This window comes from Gopherus evgoodei, chromosome 11 (genome assembly GCF_007399415.2).
Source record: "Gopherus evgoodei ecotype Sinaloan lineage chromosome 11, rGopEvg1_v1.p, whole genome shotgun sequence".
NCBI lineage: Eukaryota > Metazoa > Chordata > Testudines > Testudinidae > Gopherus > Gopherus evgoodei.
The window spans coordinates 2,387,317-2,406,653 of NC_044332.1; the positions used below are offsets into that span (position 1 = coordinate 2,387,317).

The window sequence follows — 19,337 nt, forward strand, 5'->3', positions numbered from 1 at the left end:
CAGGGTCAGCAATATCTTAAAATGCTCTGGCTGATGATTCTTTGTAATCACAGATTGCTCGTGGGCTCAGTTAAATAGTATTACCAACAAGGAAGTCAAGGCTGGGGAGGGAACATCTGTTCTTGGACCAACTTTTGTTGGAGAGAGAGAGAGAGAGAGAGAGAGAGAGAGAGAGAGAGAGAGAGAGAGAGAGACTCTTGAGCTTACACAGAGCTCTTCCTCAGGTCTCTGATGATCAAGAATGATGTAAACAAAATACCAGCCTTCTAAAATTCATGTTCCCCTGAATTGATTGTGGAAGGAGACTTCTTTTTTAAAAAAAAATAAAAATAAAAAATTTTAGGATTTATTCACAAGGACAGATACCAACAAAATCAATCCCTCAACTAGGCCCCCGCTCCAGCAAAACCAACTCATATTGGTCTTTAAACACGTGCTCAAGTCCTCATTATCGTCAGTGTGCTCGTCTCAGTCGAAGCGCTAGTCACTTGCTACAGAGTTCCGGCCTTTTTATTTTTTGTTCTCTGACCAAAATCAGCCTGTTCTCAGCTTTTCCCTCCCCAACGTTTGCATTTCAAGGCTATTTAATGAAAATTAACTCCATGTCCAAAGAGAGGTCCATGTAATGGGAGCTCCCAAAATAAACACTGTAGCTTGCTACTGCTGTATCATCAAGAATTAACCAGTGTTTCCGAACTCATTTCCAATCGTAGTATTCAGCCGCAGGCCAAACTGCATAGTATTTTACCATACTAACAGAGCTCCTGATATCTAAAGCAATAAAATACAGCCTACAGATGGTCAGCTTTTTTGCATCCACAGTTGGACCATGTTTGCTGCAATAAACGTTAAAGTAAAACTTGGATCTGTCACCAGCATTTTGTTATGTTGCTAGACAAACAAAAGAGATTTTTGCCTAAGGGAAAAAAGTTCACTTTTGTACGCACACACAGCCAAAATAAAATAAATAAATAAATAAATATATACTTTTAAAAAATTGTTCAAACTGGATTATCCCAGTATCAAAGCTGAGGCAGAATCAAGATTCCGCCCCTCAAAATAAAAGGGTCATAGAAATTAATTCATGCATAAAGCCATTAGCCCAATGTAACTCTATGTTGCCTGAATGTAACAGTTTTAAAAAACAGAGAAGGCACTTGAAAGGTTATTTTGATAAGCATATGTTACAACATGACGCTGTTATATCAGAAAAAAATTCAAGAAGTAAAGCTCCCAGGCGGTCTTTAAACACCTCTGCTAGCTCTTAGCTATCGCAGCACATACAGTATACAATATTACACATTGATCTGACGTTCCCTGAAGTAATGTAGGCACAAAAAGGGAACATGGTTGAAATTTAAATGTTTTCTTTAAGAGACTTAGGGGTCCCTTTGCTTTCTACTGTTGCCTTGTGCTACCTTAGATGGGGGAACATCTTACTTTAAATACAAAAAATGTAGCTCCGCTACTGTAATTCCAGAAACTTTATAAAGTTTAAGGACAAACTCCTGCAAAGATGGGGCTTGACAGTATATGTCAATGCCAAAGAGCTGTTACTGTTGCTGAAAATTCCAGATGACAAGCCATGATCGACTTAAAAAACACTGAGATCTCCAACTATGGGAAATAAAACTTATGGGGATTTTTTTTCCTCCTTCAACTAAAGAGAAATGCCACTTTTGAAATAAAATACCAAGGAAAAAAACAAACAAAAGAGCAATATGCCTATGTTCCTATCTGCATATGACTGGGACTGGTTTACGAGCAAGTTCTATGCCATATTCTTTGAGATTTAAGGAGCTGTGGGAGTTGGTTTCCTTAATGAATACATTGTACTAGGTGAAAAGTAGGTGTGACAATACAGTCATGTGGGTAAAAAAGCCAAACATGTCTCAGAACTGACAAACTGGACGGTAACAGCCTGTGAATCCCAAGACGACAGAGCCTGGTGATGTTCGGAACAGAAAGAGCCCTCACCCAGGCTTGCAGTTGTTTCCAGCACTCCACAGCTGACTCAGACATTCCAGGCTTCAGAGTCACATAGACAGTGACAAGGTAGGTGAGGAAATATCAAGACTGCAGACACAGAGTGACAATTCTGGAATTTCAGATTAATCTGAGGACAGGGATCTTAGCCCTCCACTTTGCAAAGTCCATTTATTTACTGATTGTAACAAGAGGAGACGGAATGACAGCTTTATCCAATGCCGCTGGGCAGAAAGCAATGCTTTGACCAGATCATTTCCCATTCCATCGGAAACAGGAAGGGGGGAGAGGAGAGAGAGATGGGGAGTGGGGGGGAGAGTTAACTGTTCCCAACCCACATTTACTGTCAGTGCGACATGTAAACCCTCTGTGATATCTTTCTGGCATCCTGGTATTAAGAGGCCACTAATTCAATTAAACGCTGCAAAACCTGTCTGAGGTGCAGCCATCACTCTGGGTTACTGGCTACTTCTCTATCTGACACCAATTCTACCAGCACAGCTGTGCTGTCCCTCGTCTCAGGCAGTTAACTGAGCTGCCATGACTGTGTGACTTGGTCGCCCAGCTCTGAACAGGGGCTGGGGTTTGCTCTGTTAATGTCACTAAATAAAACGCAGCAATAGCTGCATCTTTTCTCTAGATCACTTCTGGCTATGAAGCATCCACTGAGTATCTAGATCAACTGCTCTGTAGAGACCTGATCCTGCCAGGTGCTGGGCATCAGGGCCGGCTTTAGGCCAATTCTGCCAATTCCCCCGAATCGGGCCCCGTCCCTCAGAGGGCCCAGCGCTCAGTAAGAATCTCTTCCCTGGCTAGAGGTGCCTTTTTAATTTTACTTACCTGGCGGTTCTTCGGGTCTTCAGCAGCACTTTGGCGGTGGGTCCTTCACTTGCTCTGGGTCTTCGGCACTTTGGCAGCGGGTCCTTCAGTGCCCCTGAAGACCTGGAGTGAGTGAAGGACCCACCACTGAAGTGCCACAGAAGACTCGAAGCACCGCCCGGTAAGTACAAGCCCCATGTGTTTTTATATTTATATAATAGTCATCCCTGCTGGGGCCCTGTCAAAACTGTTCAAATAGGGCCCCGCACTTCCTAAAGCCGGCCCTGCTGGGCATCCAAGCATCAATCCAGCCAAACTCTTCAGCATGTGCTTCACTGTAAGTGTTGGAGGCCCAGTCTTCACTAGCCGCGTTCTGAACTCATGTTAGCTAACAGGGAAACCCTAGTGAAGACAAGGCAGTTTTAACATGAGTTAGGAGGTTGAGGTAAACCATAGCCCCCCTCCCCCACCACCCTCCTCACTCCATATCTTGACCTGCTAACTCATTTTTAAACTACCTTGTCCTCACCAGGATTTCATGTGGCCTTAGTTACCAGCTGTTAGCTTAGAGGTAGGTAGCAGAAAAGAGGAAAAACAACACACTCAGGACAAGCAGGGGCACGCTTGGGCACGTGCCACCTGGGAAGCCTAGGTGCTCTCCATTGGTATTACCTTCCCTTTCCTGCACAGAGGGAAAAGCCGCTGTCATGAAGATCTCCTAAGCCATGTAGGAGTGACGCTGTGCTCCTGCACAGCGTCCATGTCCTCTAGCCGCACCCCTTGCCCTCTGGCACACCTGCTGGGCGGTAGGGGTGGCTGAATAGAAGAAAAAAAGTGTAAAGAAGTTGTGAATGTTGCTCACAGTTCCCTCACTTCATCAAAAATTTGACAGACAACTTGGTCTACTCGCTCCTCAATGCAAACTGACCCACCACGCCCCACAGACCCAGATAGAGTCTATTCCTCTGCTACAGTATACAAATCACATGCAGACATTAGGTCTTCTTCATTCTGCAGTGCCTTTTTCAGAGTGACCTGGAACTTAGTTAATATTGCCATCATTCCCACAATGCTGCCAGGAGCCTGACCACATCTCGAAAGGCTCGTGTGCTAGACAATATGACAAACCAACAGCAGCGTGAGAGTAACAGAAGCAGTGCATCTTCCCCCTCTTTAAAATGCTGAAGTTATTTTTCACCTCCAACACAGGCATGTTCCCTAAAAGGAACATTTTAGCAATTCCAGCCAGAGGCAAGATAACCTGCCCAGCTGTGTGTGTTCCTGGGGGGTGCAGAGAAGGCAACAAACATGAGTTATGATGTCTTCCAGGCTCTGATCTCACTGGAACTCAAACACAAAAATTAAAAGCACTTCTTGACATGAACAGCAAGGGATGTGGAGGTGTCCTGGGTACTGTTCTGCACTACTCTTAGGCCTTGCTTGTACTTCAAACACACTGGGCACAACTCGTGCAAGATCCTGTGGCAGTGATGGGCTTGGGCTTCAGAGGCCAAGCTCTAGCCCAAGACAGAATGTTTACCCGGCTATTTTTAGCATCCTAGCATGAGCTTAAGGCAGGAGTGGGCAAACTACAGCCCAGGGGCTACATCCAGCCATTTAGACATTTTAGTCTGGCCCTTGAGCACTCTGCTCTGGCGCTCCAGCTGGGGAGCGGCTTGGGAACTTGTCCCACTCTGCACGTGCTGTAGTTCCGCCTGGCTCCAGGAAGCACCAGCAGCAGCAGCAGCATGTCCCCCATCCAGCTCCTACACATAGGGGCAGCCAGAGGGCTCCGCACACTGCCCCCACCCCAGGCACTGCCTCCATAGCTCCCACTGGCCACAGTTCTCCATGCTGCAGAGGAAGATGAAAAACCCCGGCAAAAGATCCGCCAATCTGACCTGGGGGAAAATTCCTTCCCGTCTCCAAATACAGAATCAGTTAGACCCTGAGCATTTCAGCAAGACCCACCAGACACACACCTGGGAAAGAATTCTGTAGTAACTCAGAGCCCTCCTCATCTAGTGTCCAGTCTCCAGCCACTGGAGAATTTTTGCTACTGGTAGTCGCTGATGGGCCACATGCCATCATATGCACTCCTATCATACCTTTGCCTCCATAAACTTATCAAGCTCTGTCTTGAAGCCAGTTAGGGTTTGGGGTTTTTTTGCCCCCACTGTTCTCCACGGAAGACTGTTCCAGAACTTTCCTCCTCTGATGGTTAGAAACCTTCATCTAATTCCAAACCTAAAAACTTGTTGATGGCCAGTTTATATCCATTTGTTCTTCGAGATGTGTGTCCCTGTGGGTGCTTCACTCCAGGTGACAGTGTGTCCCGGTGCCATTGATCGGAGATCTTTGGTAGTAGTGCCTGGCTGGGACGCACGCACTCAGTTGCGGTCTCGTGGTCTCATTAGAGTCTGCCTGAACGTGCGCTTCCTGCGCGCCCCCCACCCCCCAGTTCCTTCTCTACCATGGAGAGGTCAGAATAGTACTCCAAAGCAGAGGGAAGGAGGGCGGGTAGTGGAGTACCCACAGGAACACACATCTCGAAGAACCTTAGTTACTGCAAGGTGATTAAACTTTCTCTTCTTCGAGTGCTGTCCCTGTGGGTGCTCCACCCTAGGTGAATGTGAAGCAGCACCCACTATGGCTTGTGGGACTTTGGAGTTACAGCGGTGGGTACTGTAGAAGTACTGTATGGCCTACCATGGTGTCTTCTGTGGTTTCCTGTGTAATAGCACCGTGTTTGGTAAATGTGTGTTCGGATGACCACATGGCTGCCTTATAGATATCAGGAATGAGTACATTATGGAGGAAGGCAACGGATGTTGACGTGGCTTGAGTAGAATGAGTTGATTTCTTTGGGCAGTAGAGCATTCTGAATGCGGTAACAGGATCTGATGCAGTCAGAAATCCACTTGGAAAAGCGTTGTTTAGAAATGGCTGCACCTTTTGATCTCTCGGTAGTGGAGACAAATAGCCACAAGGACTTACGAAATGGTTTAGTCCTGTCTAAATAGAAGGCAATTTCTCATCTGACATTGAGGGTATGCGGAGTCGCCTCATGCAGAGTCTCATGAGGTTTGAGAGAGAATGTAGGTAAGTTTATTGGTTGGTTAAGACGGAATGTGGAGACCACCTTAGGGAGAAATTTAGGGTGTGGTTGCAGGGTAACTTTGTTTTTAGAGAAGGTTGTGTAGGGAGGGTGGGTCATCAGGGCACTTATTTCCCCTACCCTCCTTGCTGATGTTACAGCAACCAAGAAAGCTACTTTCATGGACATATGAAGAAGAGATGAGGTAGCTAAGGGCTTGAATGGAGGTTTCATAAGACCGCGAAGAACGAGACTGAGATTGAATGCAGCTGCTGATGGACAATTCTCGGGGTAGAGCTTTTGTAGGCCTGTGAGAAAAAGAGTTTTATGGTGGGGTAGGCAGTGAATAACCATCTAATGAACTGTGGAAGGTGGTAAGGGCAGCAAGATGTACTCTGATGGAGCTGAGTGTCCGTCCATCCTGTTTTAGTTTCAGGAGGTAGTCTAGGATGTTAGGAAGGGTCAACAATATGGGGTGATAAGTGTTTATTTGAGCACCACAGGAAGAAGCACTTTCACTTCTGCTGGTAAGTTTTACGAGTGGAGTCTTTTCTACTATGCAGTAGGACATATCGGATTTCCTCAGAACAGGCTAATTCATGAGTCTAGAACCATGAAGGAACCACACTGTCAAGTGGAGTTTCTGGAGCTGAGGGTGAAGAGTTCATCCGTTGTCCCAAGAAAGCAGATCTGATCTGTTGGGAAGAGTCTGTGGAGGACGAGCGGACATGTGGAGCAGGTAAGGATACCATGTCTGTCTCGGTCAAGCCGGGGCAACGAGTATGACCCGGGCCTTCTCGTCTCTGATCTTGCGCAGGACCCTGTGTGTCAGAGGGATCGGTGGAAAGGCATATATGAGAGAGTTGGTCCACGGGATGAGGAACGCATCTCCTAGGGATGCAGGCCCGAATTCTGCTCTGAAGCAAAACATGTGACATTTGCGATTCTGGGTTGCGGCAAAGAGGTCTATTGACGGAGTGCCCCATTGGGAGAAGAGCTGTTGTTGTATGGCAGGGTGCAGCTCCCATTCGTATTCTTTGGAGAAGTGCCTGCTGAGTGTGTCGGCGGTACTGTTGTGACAGCCGGGTAGGTACGATGCAATAATTTGTATGTGGTGTTGTATGCACCAATTCCACAATTGGATGGCCTCCATGCATTGCATGGCCTCCAATGATACTGCCAAGAATGACCTTGAGCAGATCACTGCAGACTACGTGGCTCTAGGAAGAAGGATAAAGGAGTTTGAGGTGCAAGTGGTGTTCTCATCCATCCTCCCTGTGCAGGGAAAAGGCCTGGGTAGAGACCGTTGAATTGTGGAAGTCAACGAATGGCTACGCAGGTGGTGTCGGAGAGAAGGCTTTGGATTCTTCGACCATGGGATGGTGTTCCAAGAAGGAGCAGTGCTAGGCAGAGATGGGCTCCGCCTAACGAAGAGAGGGAAGAGCATCTTCGCAAGCAGGCTGGCTAACCTAGTGAGGAGGGCTTTAAACTAGGTTCACCAGGGGAAGGAGACCAAAGTCCTGAAGTAAGTGGGAAAATGGGATACCGGGAGGAAGCACGAGCAGGAGAGCGCAAGAGGGGAGGACTCCTGTGTCTGACAGAGAAAGCGGGACAATCAGCGAGTTATCTTAAGTGCCTATATACAAATGCAAGAAGCCTGGGAAACAAGCAGGGAGAACTGGAGGTCCTGGCACAGTCAAGGAACTATGATGTGATTGGAATAACAGAGACTTGGTGGGATAACTCACATGACCGGAGTACTGTCATGGATGGATATAAACTGTTCAGGAAGGCAGAAAAGGTGGGGCAGTTGCATTGTACGTAAGAGAGGAGTATGACTGCTCTGAGCTCTGGTATGAAACTGCAGAAAAATCTGAGTGTCTCTGGATTAAGTTTATGAGTGTGAGCAACAAGGGTGATGTCGTGGTGGGAGTCTGCCATAGACCACCAGACCAGGGGGGTGAGGTGGATGAGGCTTTCTTCTGGCAACTAGCAGAAGTTACTAGATCACAGGCCCTGGTTCTCATGGGAGACTTTAATCACCTTAATATATGCTGGGAGAGCAATGCAGTGGTGTACGGACAATCCAGGAAGTTTTTGGAAAGTGTAGGGGACAATTTCCTGGTCCAAGTGCTGGAGGAACCAACAGGGGCAGAGCTCTTCTTGACCTGCTGCTCACAAACAGGGAAGAATTAGTAAGGGAAGCAAAAGTGGATGGGAACCTGTGAGGCAGTGACCATGAGATGGTCGAGTTCAGGATCCTGACACAAGGAAGAAAGGAGAGCAGCAGAATATGAACCTTGGACTTCAGAAAAGCAGACTTTGACCCCCTCAGGGAACTGATGGGCAGGATTGCCTGGGAGAATAATATAAGGGGGAAAGGAGTCCAGGAGAGCTGGCTGTATTTTAAAGAATCCTTACTGAGGTTGCAGGAAAAAAACATCCCAATGCACAGAAAGAATAGTAAATATGGCAGGCGACCAGCTTGGCTTAACAGTGAAATCCTTGCTGATCTTAAACAAAAAAGAAGCTTACAAGAAGTGGAAGACTGGACAAATGACCTGGGAGGAGTATAAAAATATTTCTCAGGCATGTAGGACTGAAATCAGGAAGTTCAAATAACACTTGGAGTTGCAGCTAGCAAGAGATGTTAAGAGTAACAAGAAGGGTTTCTTCAGGTATGTTAGCAACAAGAAGAAAGTCAAGGAAAATGTGGGCCCCTTACTAAATGAGAGAGGCAACCTAGTAACAGAGGATGTGGAAAAAGCTAATGTACTCAATGCTTTTTTTGCCTCTGTCTTCACAAACTAGGTCAGCTCCCAGACTGCTTCACTGGGCAGCACAGCATAGGGAGGAGGTGACCAGCCCTCTGTGGAGAAAGAAGTCATTTGGGACTATTTAGAAAAGCTGGACAAGCACAAGGCCATGGGGCCGGATGCACTGCATCTGAGGGTGCTAAAGGAGTTGGTGGATGTGATTGCAGAGCAATTGGCCATTATCTTTGAAAACTCATGGCGATCGGGGGAGGTCCCGGATGACTGGAAAAAGGCTAATGTAGTGCTCATCTTTAAACTACAGGCCAGTCAGCCTCACCTCAGCCCCTGGAAAAATCATGGAGCAGGTCCTCAAGGAATCAATGCTGAAGCACGTAGAGGAAAGTGATCAGGAACAGTCAGCATGGATTCACCAATGGCAAGTCATTCCTGACTAACCTAATTGCCTTCTATGATGAGATAACTGGCTCTGTGGATGAGGGGAAAGCAGTGGATGCGTTATTCCTTGACTTTAGCAAAGCTTTTGATACGGTCTCCCACAGTATTCTTGCCAACAAGTTAAAGTAGTATGGGCTGGATGAATGGACTATAAGGTGGACAGAAAGCTGCCTAGACCGTTGGGCTCAACAGGTATTGATCAAAGGCTCCATGTCTAGTTGGCAGCCGGTTTCAAGTGGAGTGCCCCAAGGGTCAGTCCTGGGGAAGGTTTTGTTCAATCACTTCATTAATGATCTGGAGGATGGCGTGGACTGCACTCTCAGCAAGTTTGCAGATGACACTAAACTGGGAGGAATGGCAGATATGCTGGAGGGTAGGGATAGGATACAGAGGGACCTAGACAAATTAGAGGACTGGGCCAAAAGAAACCTGATGAGGTTCAACAAGGACAAGTGCAGAGTCCTGCACTTAGGACAGAAGAAACCCATTCACTGTTACAGACTAGGGACCGAATGGCTAGGAAGCAGTTCTGCAGAAAAGGACCTAGGGGTTACAGTGGACAAGAAGCTGGATATTAGTTGACAAGTGTGCCCTTGTTGCCAAGAAGGCTAATCACATTTTGGGCTGTATAAGTAGGGGCATTACCAGCAGATCGAGGGATGTGATCTTTCCCCTCTATTCGACAATGGTGAGGCCTCATCTGGAGTACTGTCTTCAGTTTTGGGCCCCACACTACAAGAAGGATGTGGAGAAACTGAAAAAAGAGTCCAACAGAGGGCAACAAAAATGATTAGCGGGTGGAGCACATGACTTATGAAGAGAGGCTGAGGAAACTGGGATTGTTTCGTCTGCAGAAGAAAAGAATGAGGGGGGATTTGAAAGCTGCTTTCAACTACCTGAAAGGGGGTTCCAAAGAGGATGGATCTAGAGTGTTCTCAGCGGTATCTGATGACAGAACAAGGAGTAATGGTCTCAAGTTGCAGTGGGGGAGGTTTAGGTTGGATATTAGGAAAAACTTTTTCACTAGGAGCGTGGTGAAGCACTGGAACAGGTTACCTAGGGAGGTGGTGGAATCTCCTTCTTTAGAGGTTTTTAAGGTCAGGCTTGACAAAGCCCTGGCTGGGATGATTTAGCTGGGAATTGGTCTTGCTTTGAGCAGGGGGTTGGACTAGATGACCTCCCGAGGTTCCTTCCAACTCTGATATTCTGATTCTGTGATAGGGAGTGTGATTGTGCTCGTCCGTCTGTTGATGTAAAACATACATGCTATATTGTCCATTAGGACCTGGATAGATTTGTTCTTTATGAAGAGAAGAAAGTGAAAGCAGGCGTGTCTCACCGCTCTGAGCTCTAAGAGATTTATGTGTAGACGCATCTCTGTCACGGACCAGTAGCCTTGTGCACTCCCCAACTAATCAGGGAAGTGTCCGTGGTAAGCATGAGCATCGGGGATCATCGCTGGAAGGGAACACCCATGCAAAGGTTCTCTGGTCTTGTCCACCATTGCAGGGAAGCTAGTACATTCGCTAGAGGAGTTAGCAGCATGCAGAGGCTGTGCCTGCTGGGTTTGTAGTTGGAGTTGAGCCAACCCTAAAGATATCTCATGTGCAGCCTGGCGTACTTGACCACAAAGGTGGTGGCTGCCATGTGGCCAAGGAGCCATAGGCAAATTCTTGCCTGTGTCCTGGGATGAACAGAGAGTGTATGTATGATAACGAGGAATCTGTTGTGTGGGAGTGAGACTCTGGTTCGAACTGGAGTTCAGGTAAGCTCCAATGAATTTGATCTGCTGTGGAGGTGTCAGGGTGGATTTTTGGATGTTTATTTGCAGGCCCATGCTGTGGAAGACAGAGATGGCGAAATGGGTAGCATATAGTGTCTCGTCATATGAGTTGCCCTTGATGAGGCAATCATCTAGGTAGGGGGAAAGTATGATGCCGTGTCTGCGGAAGATGGGCATGACTATGGTGAGGGTCTTGGAGAACACTCTCGGCGCTGTGGAGAGTCCGAAAGAGAGTACCCTGTATTGGAAATGGTCATGACCAATTGTGAACCGTAGGAAGCGTCTGTGCACTGGATGAATTGATATATGAAAACAGGCATCCTGTAGGTCGAGGGCTGTGAACCAGTACCCTTGTTCCAGCACAGGTATTACTGTGCCCAGTGTGACATCTTCAATTTCTGTGCCCATACAAATTTGTTCAGTTGGCATAGGTCTAGTATAGGCCTCCATCCCGCGGTGTTTTTCTGGGTCACAAAGTAGTGGGAGTAGAACCCTTTCCCTCGATGTTGCATTGGCAGGTTCCATTGCATCTAACTAAAGAAGATGAGCCACTTCCACACGAAGTCGGTGCTTGTGAGAGGGGTCCCTGAAGAGGGACGGGGAAGGGTAGGACGATAGGATATAAAAAGGGATAGAGTAACCGGACTGAACTATTTCCAGGACCCAACGGTCCTGTGTAACCTGCTGCCAGGCATGGTGGAAAACCTGGAGGCAGTGGCCAAATGGGCAAGTAAGCAGCGGAGTCAAGGAGTGGCCATGCAGACCTTCGACCAATGCTTCAAAATTGTTTATTTCCCGACAGGTGAGAGGTAGCTGTTGGCGCTTGATTTTGTCTGCGCCTAGGAGGTCTAGGGCAATTCCTGGGTATATCGTATGGTCTGTTCTGAGGCTGGTGATACTGTTGTATGCATGGCCTCTGGTAAGGTTGATACCGTTGTCTCCTGGGAAGGGATGGGTTGATGACCAGGGTCACTCTAGAATCTTTCACTGTGTGAAGGACTTTGTCGATTTACTTGGAAAAAAGAGTTTGTCTTTATCAAAGCGGAGGTCCTCCACTTTGATCTGCAGATCTTTGGGGATGCAGAGAGCCAGAAAGATCTGCACATAAGCACTGCAGTTGCAGTAGTGCAGGCAGCTGTATCTGCTATGTCCAGAGATGCTTGTAGGGCCGTTCTGGAAATCAATTGGCCCTCAACAAGGAGTGACTTAAAGTCTGCTGTCCTGTCCTCTGGAATATGGGAGGTAAAAATCAAAGAGTTTATTTTAGTTATCAAAGTTGTAGCTTGCAAGTGGGGTGGAATAGTTTGCAATTCTGAATTGCAGAGTGGAGGAGGTATAAATCTTGCAGCCCAAGATGTCAAGGCGCTGAGGTCCTTGTCTTGCGGGGTGGGTCACTGTTTCGTCCTGTGAATTGCTGCATCAGCTACAAGAGAAGGTTGTGGATGGGAGAATAAGAAGTCTATGTCCTTAGCAGGAACATAACATTTAAGTTCAGGTTGGGGTCTGCTAGAGAGTGTCAGCTTGTTCTAGGAGTGCTCCATGTATGGGAAGCACACTCGTTGAGGGAGCAGAGGGTTGGAGGATTTTGAGGAGTTTGTGTTGTGTCTCCTGGACCTCCTCTAAAGGGATGTCTTGGCTGAGCGCCGTCCTCTTGAAAAGTTCTGGAACTGTTTGAAGTTGTCCACATTCTGTGGAGGTGGAGGCATGAGGGCTCTGTCTGGAGCTGATGGAGAATTAGGAGTCGGCGAATCAGAATATGGTCCATAGCCCACCTCTTCAGAGGGGAGTTCAGGCACTCTGGAAATAGAGCTGGAGATAGGGGGGAAGAAGGAGCTTATGGTCGGTGGAAGAAGCATGAGGACAAGTGGCAGTAGGAGCTGGCCAAGGATACCAATGAAGCCAAGGCATCAGATAAGAAAAGTTAGGTACCACCCACAGGGGGGTGAAGTAGGGAAACTGAGGCTGGTGGTTGTCAGACGTGATCTGGGGTGCAAAACATTCTGGTGAAGGAGGAGAGGCAGGTGGGGAGAACTCTGCCTGCTGCTGCATATCAGGCATGCTGTCAGTAAAGGTAGCCAGGTCAGCTGGGGAGAGCGGCTGGTCAAAGAGTGAGCACTGTGTGTCCAGGAGTGGAGAGTTAGGCTCAGGTGCCACTGAAAGGTCATCCTGACTTAGGAACTGTTGTTGCTGTTCCCTAGGCTCTGACTCCGCTGCGCGCGATCTGTACTCAGAGGTTTTTCCCGATGCCGAGGGTCTCTTGCAGGCGCCTGCTGGAGGTCTGCTTCTGCTATCTGAGTGGCAGGCAGGCTCAGTGCCGATGTTCTTTTCGGCACCAGGGCAGAGTGCGCTGTCGGCACTGGGTCTATTTTCAGACCTTGGCATAGAGTCCTGACAGGAAGAACATTTCTTGAATCCTGAAGCCCCTGGCATTATTGAACTAGGAATGCCAGGGGAGAGTGTCTCCGCAGAAGACAGTTAAAAATTTTTTCCCCTCTCAAGCATGTAACTATTCTAAGGGAAGGGAAACAACTGGGATGTTACTAACTAACTATTTCTATATACTTGGTAATTGTTTCCTTCAGAGACCAGGGAAGAGGATCAGCACTGCCCCACATCCCGTCTTCAGCCGAGGACGATTGAGAAGGAAATGAGAGGGGCGTGGCATGTGCGTGCTCAGGCAGACTCTAATGAGACCTCAACTGAACACGTGCATCTCGGCCAGGCACTGCTACCGAAGATCTCTGATCAACGGCGCTGGGACATACCGTCACCTGGAGTGGAGCACCTACAGGTACAGCACTCGAAGAAGGTGGTAGGTTTTCCATTCCTTGGATCATCCTAGCAGCCGTTCTCTGCACTCTGCACCACTCCCTTTCTTAAATATGAGAGATCAGAATTGCACACAGTATTCCAGATGAGATCTCACCAGTCCTTGTGTAATGGTACGAACACTTCCCTGTCTACTGGAAGTATCTCACCTGATGCATCCTAGTATTGCATTAGCCTTTTTCATGGCCGCATCACATTGACGGCTCATAATCGTCCTGCGAATGACCAATACACCCAGGTCTTTCTCCTCCTCTGTCACTTCCAACCAATAAGTCCGCAGTTTACAGCAAAAATTCTTGTTGTTAGTCCCTAAGCACATGACCTTGCACTTTGCACTGTTAAATACCACCTCATTTCTATTACTTTCAGTTTACAAAGTCATCCAGATGATCTTGTATAGATTCCAGCCCTCTTCAGCATTGGCAATGCCTCCCAACTGTGTGTCATCTGCAAATTTCATCAGCACACTCCCACTTTTTGTGCCAAGGTCATGAAAGAAAACGATAAGTAAGATTGGTCCCAAGACTGATCCTCGAGGAACTTCACTAGCAACCTCCCTCCAGTTTGACTGATCATCTTTCACCTTTAGTCGGTTCCTTATCCACTTTTCAATTCTTAAATTGGAAAAGATAGGGATTAATTCAACTGAATTTCCCATGTGGAACTGTATCAAATGCCTTACTGAAATCCAGGCAGATTAGATCTACTACATTTCCTTTATTCACAAAATCTTCTCAAAGATAGTGATCAGGTTGGTCCAGCATGGTCAACCTTTTGTAAAACCATGTATGGTGTATATTTTATCCTAATTACCATTCACCACTATGTCCTTAACTACTTTTTGTTTCAAAATTAGTTCTAAGACCTTGCATATAATTGAGGTCAAACTAACAGGACTGTAGTTTCCTGGATCACTTCCACCCCCCCCCCCATACACACTTTTCTTAAAAAATAGGAACTATAGTAAAAATTGTCCAGTTACAGGGTACGACCCCAGAGTTTACAGATTCATTAAAAACCCTTGCTATTGGACTTGCAGTTTCATCTGCCAGTTCCTTTAATAGTCTTGGATGGAGATTATCCAGGCCCCCCAGTTTGGTCCCATTAAACTGTTTGACTTTCTCCTCGGATGTGGTAATTTCTACTTCATATCCTTGTTGCCATTAGCCAGCCTGTCACTACCCCAAGCTCTTCATTAGTCTCATTAAAAACTGAGGCAATATATTCATTTTGTGTTGGGTCATGCCTAAATTATCTTTAATTGCCACTCCATCCTCAGTGTTTAGCAGTCCCACTTCTTTCTGTGTTTTCTTTTTATGGCTACAGAACCTTTTACTATTGGTTTTAATTCCCATTGCAAAGTCCAGCTCTGCTTGGCTTTTGGCAGTTCTCACTTTCCCCCTATGCTTTCTGACCTCCAAGGATCAGCTTTCCTTGCTGATCCATCCCTTCTATTCCTCATAGACTGTCTGCTTTCTCTCAATCACTTGTCTGAGATGCTTGCTCATCCAACTTGGCCTGTAACCTTCCCACCATCCCTCAGCTTGGGATACAGGCTTCAGGTAGCTTCTGCAACTTTGATTCAGCCGACCTCAGCCCCACTGTAGATACTGCGATGTCAACAAAAGAATTCTTCCATCAACCTAGCTACTGTGTCTTGGAGAGATAGATTTAAACATTTTATTAAAGTTAATGTTTAAAATTAAATATACACAAGTTAAGAGGGAAGGTACTGTACATCTGGGGTCAGGATCGAGTTATGAGGGATTACAGGTATTGGTCACAAGGTTCATGAGATACATACATATCACATAACCAGCATAGACCCAGATTGGGGTGTGGGAGTTTTTAAAGCATCGGTGCATAAGTGGGCTTGGGTATGCCACCTATGGAATGTATTATGAGTCCAAGTCAGTATCAGTGTAGTGAATAGGTACATGGGTCGAGTGCGTCCCTTGGTTCGTCAGAGAACGAAGTGGGTTATTTCCCTGGTCGGCGGTCTCAGTTACTCGAGCTGGTACTGGCGGTGTCCCATGATGTGTTCCGTAGAAATGTGTCTGGACCATCTGACAATGTCGGACACCATGAGCTGTCTCATGAGCTGGGCATAGCATCGACCGACTCCGCACGCTCTTAGTATTGGTTCGTTGTGGGGGTGCCCAGGGCTTCCACAATCAGGACATGTCTCTGGATCTCGTAGTACTAGGCTCTCAGGGTGTAAGCCAGTGGAGTGTACTTCAACGCCTTCCGTGCTTGGGCCTCGGGGAAAGCCAGTTGTCATAAACAGATAGCTAAGGGTTAATGTCTCTTTCACCTGAAGCACCTGACCAGAGGACCAATCAGGAAACCGGATTTTTTCAACTCTGGGTGGAGGGAAGTTTGTGTCTGAGTCTTTGTTTTCTGTCTGCCTGCTTTCTCTGAGCTTTGGAGAAGTATTTCTGCTTTCTAATCTTCTGTTTCCAAGTTGTGAGTACCAAAGAGTTTGTTTCTTTTGTATTTACATGAATATAGTGCTGGAGTGCTTTGATTTGTATTCTTTTTGAATAAGGTTGTTTATTCATATTTCTTTTAAGCAATCGACCCTGTATTTGTCACCTTAATATAGAGACACCATTTGTATGTAATTTTCTTTCTTTTATATAAAGCTTTCTTTTAAGACCTGTTGGAGTTTTCTTTACTGGGAAACTTCGGGGAAATTGAGTCTGTACTCACCAGGGAATTGGTGGGAGGAAGAAGTCAGAGGGAGATCTGTGTGTGTTAGATTTATTCACCTGATTTTGCATTCCCTCTGGGTGAGGGGGGAAAGAGAGATTAACTCTCGGTAATTCTGTTCTCCAGGACTGGAAAACGGGGAGGGGGGAGTCCCTCTGTTTAGATTCACAGAGCTTGTGTCTGTGTATCTCTCCAGGAGCACCTGGAGGGGGGAAGGGAAAAAGGATTATTTCCCTTTGTTGTGAGACTCAAGGGATTTGGGTCTTGGGGTCCCCAGGGAAGGTTTTCAGGGGGACCACAGTGCCCCAAAACACTCTAATTTTTTGGGTGGTGGAAGCAAGTACCAGGTCCAAGCTGGTAACTAAGCTTGGAGGTTTTCATGCTAACTCCCATATTTTGGACGCTAAGGTCCAAATCTGGGACTAGAGTTATGATACCAGTGACCTGTTTTCAAATGGCACCGTGATGTCTATCATGAGGACCTTTTTTTCTGCATCGGTTACGACGATGTCGGGTCACAGTCAGCTGTATGTCCTGAGGTTGGCGGAGTCAACAGTGACCTTCCCCAGGGATGGCAGGATGACTTTCACCAGCCAGTTCTGGATGGCGTTGTGGCGGTGCAGTTAGGCTCCAGAGTGCTGTTTGCATCCACGCAGGATGTGGGGCAGGGTCTTGTTGGCGTAGCTGCACTTTCTGCAGCACGTGTCCCAGTTGCCACAGCGGACGGCTCCATTGAGGGGAACGCAGTTAAGTCGGGCCTGATGGATGAACCACCAGTCGGTGAACCTGGTGAAGCTGCCCCTGGGGATAAAGTGGTTGCTGGCATCTCACGTGCTGGACACCTTGCCCTGGTCCAGCTTCCACTTGAGGTTCTCAGCACAGTGGCAGTGGATGGCATCTTTCAGAGTCCTTTCCAGGATCACTCTGGCAGTCAGGGTGACAATGGTGTGGTCTGAGGTCTGTATGCACGGCATCAGTATTCCCAGCTCCCAGCACTTCTTGCACCACTTCCAGCAGCAGGGCTGATCCTCTTTTCTAGGTGGCTCGAGGTGTCGGGGGCACAGGACCAGAGAAAGGACAGGTCTCCTCCCTCTCTCCCAAACTCAGCCTCCAGGGAGCCGCAGAGGTAGGTGGCAACATCCTTCTGGGAGGGGGCCCTGCCAATGCATTTCCTGACTACATCTCATATGGCTTCATCTGCGATACTCCGCACTGTTGGGTCTGGGCACATCAGGAGGCGGAAGGTGCGGGTGATCACCGTCATGTTTCATAGATCTCCCATCCAAGGTATGTTGGCGCCACCTTGCCTGTGGGAAATGTACATGATGTTGGTGCTGGCCCTCTGGGGAAGGTAGAGCCATTTCCTCACCAGCTGCTTGATGGTGCTGTCAGTTTTATTCAGGGGCACCTTGGCTACGGCCAATCCCCTGAAGATGAAGGAAATGCAAGGGATCAGGAAGGTATTGAGGGTGTTGATCTTTTGCCGGGGGCGAGCACGGAGGAGTCGATATGGGCTGCATCCCGCAGGATCTCCACGATGGTGTCTTCAGGGGTCTGTCAGATGTGGACTTCTGTGGGTGTGCCCAGATGTTGGTATACCTCAAACTCCTTGAGGGAGGCTATGGGCTCACCCTGAATCAGGAACCTTGATGCCCGGACCAGAGCCCTGGCGCTGCCATCGACATGGAGAGAGGCACACTTTATGGGGTTGAAGCGGAGGCCCATCCACTCGGCGGCTCGGCTGGCGACGTCAAGCATCCACTGGAGGCTTTCCAAGCTGTTGGTGATAAACCTTTAGATTCCTTCATCGGGCAAACTGTCAGCGTTGCCAACTCTTATGATCTCATCATTAAAATGATCTCTCAATAGGTTTAAGTCCCAAAGTCATGCAATTAGGGGGAAAATCCCATCTTTCATTTTAAAAAAAGATAAGTTCCTACCTGGTTGCAGTAAAATGCATGAAAATATAGTTCAAGGACACCCTAAAGACTCAGAAGCTATAAAAGCAAATATGTGGGGAGGAGGGTAGTTCTCTCTTTTGAAATCTCATGATTGTGTGTGGCATGACTCATGATTTTTGAAAGCTTGAGTTTAGCGCACACAACATTGGCAGTCTTGCCAGAGAATCTGCATTGTTTTATAGCATCAAAACTCATGCCAGGCCTGCTCGATCGCTGAAGTGCAGCCTGCCATTAGGACTTGTGATTTTCAAAGGGCATGCGGGGAAAAGGAAGGAAGAAATGGATTAAGGAAAGATGGGAAAGGAGCATTTCTTTGTCCTCTATATATGGCTGCCAAGAGAACACCCAAACTTTTCTGATTATTTTTCTTCTTCTGTCCACAACATCCCCCCAGCTATACGGGCCACCTCAGCATTACAGTACTCGGGGTATGAAGCTGACAAAGAACTGGGTCAGCAAGCTGGTCTAGAAGAAAACACCAAGCCATCCATATAAGCAGCAACTGATGAGTCACAAGTACCCACTGGAAACAGAGTAATTATTAGAGCCTGGCAAAGGGTCACATTTCCTACAGACGCCAAGTGGGCAAAATGGAGATAGTTTATTCTGTTGATGGATCATATTTCAGTCGGTCCCCACTTGATGCTTTACGCTGGGCTGGGAGACCCAAAGGTGACTCTACCCCCAAAGAACATACAAACGACCATACTGGGTCTAGTCCAGTATCTTGTCTTCCCACAGTGGTTGGTGCTTGGTGCTTCAGAGGGAGTGAACAGAACTGGGCAATTTCAAGTGATCCATCCTGTGTAGTCCAGCCCCAGCTTCTGACAGTCAGAGGCCAGGGACACCCAGAGCATGAGGTTCTGTCCCTAACCATCTTGGCTAATAGGAACTAGAAGACCAATTCTCCATTACCTTATCTCATTCTGTTTTGAGCC

General features: G+C 47.3%; 1 protein-coding gene across 7 annotated transcripts in view; it reads right to left on the reverse strand.

Moving 5' to 3' along the window:
• The window catches only part of SH3BP4 (SH3 domain binding protein 4), a 157,076-nt gene that overhangs the window by 31,385 nt on the left and 106,354 nt on the right, over positions 1-19,337 (reverse strand). The window contains exon 2 of one of the 7 annotated variants that reach the window (XM_030580554.1): positions 3,478-3,621. The exons of the other annotated variants lie outside the window; for them this stretch is intronic. Within the exon in view, the coding sequence (XP_030436414.1) occupies positions 3,478-3,514 (37 nt within the window). The 5' untranslated portion in view covers positions 3,515-3,621. The remainder of the gene's footprint in view (positions 1-3,477; positions 3,622-19,337) is intronic. 7 annotated transcript variants of the gene reach the window in all.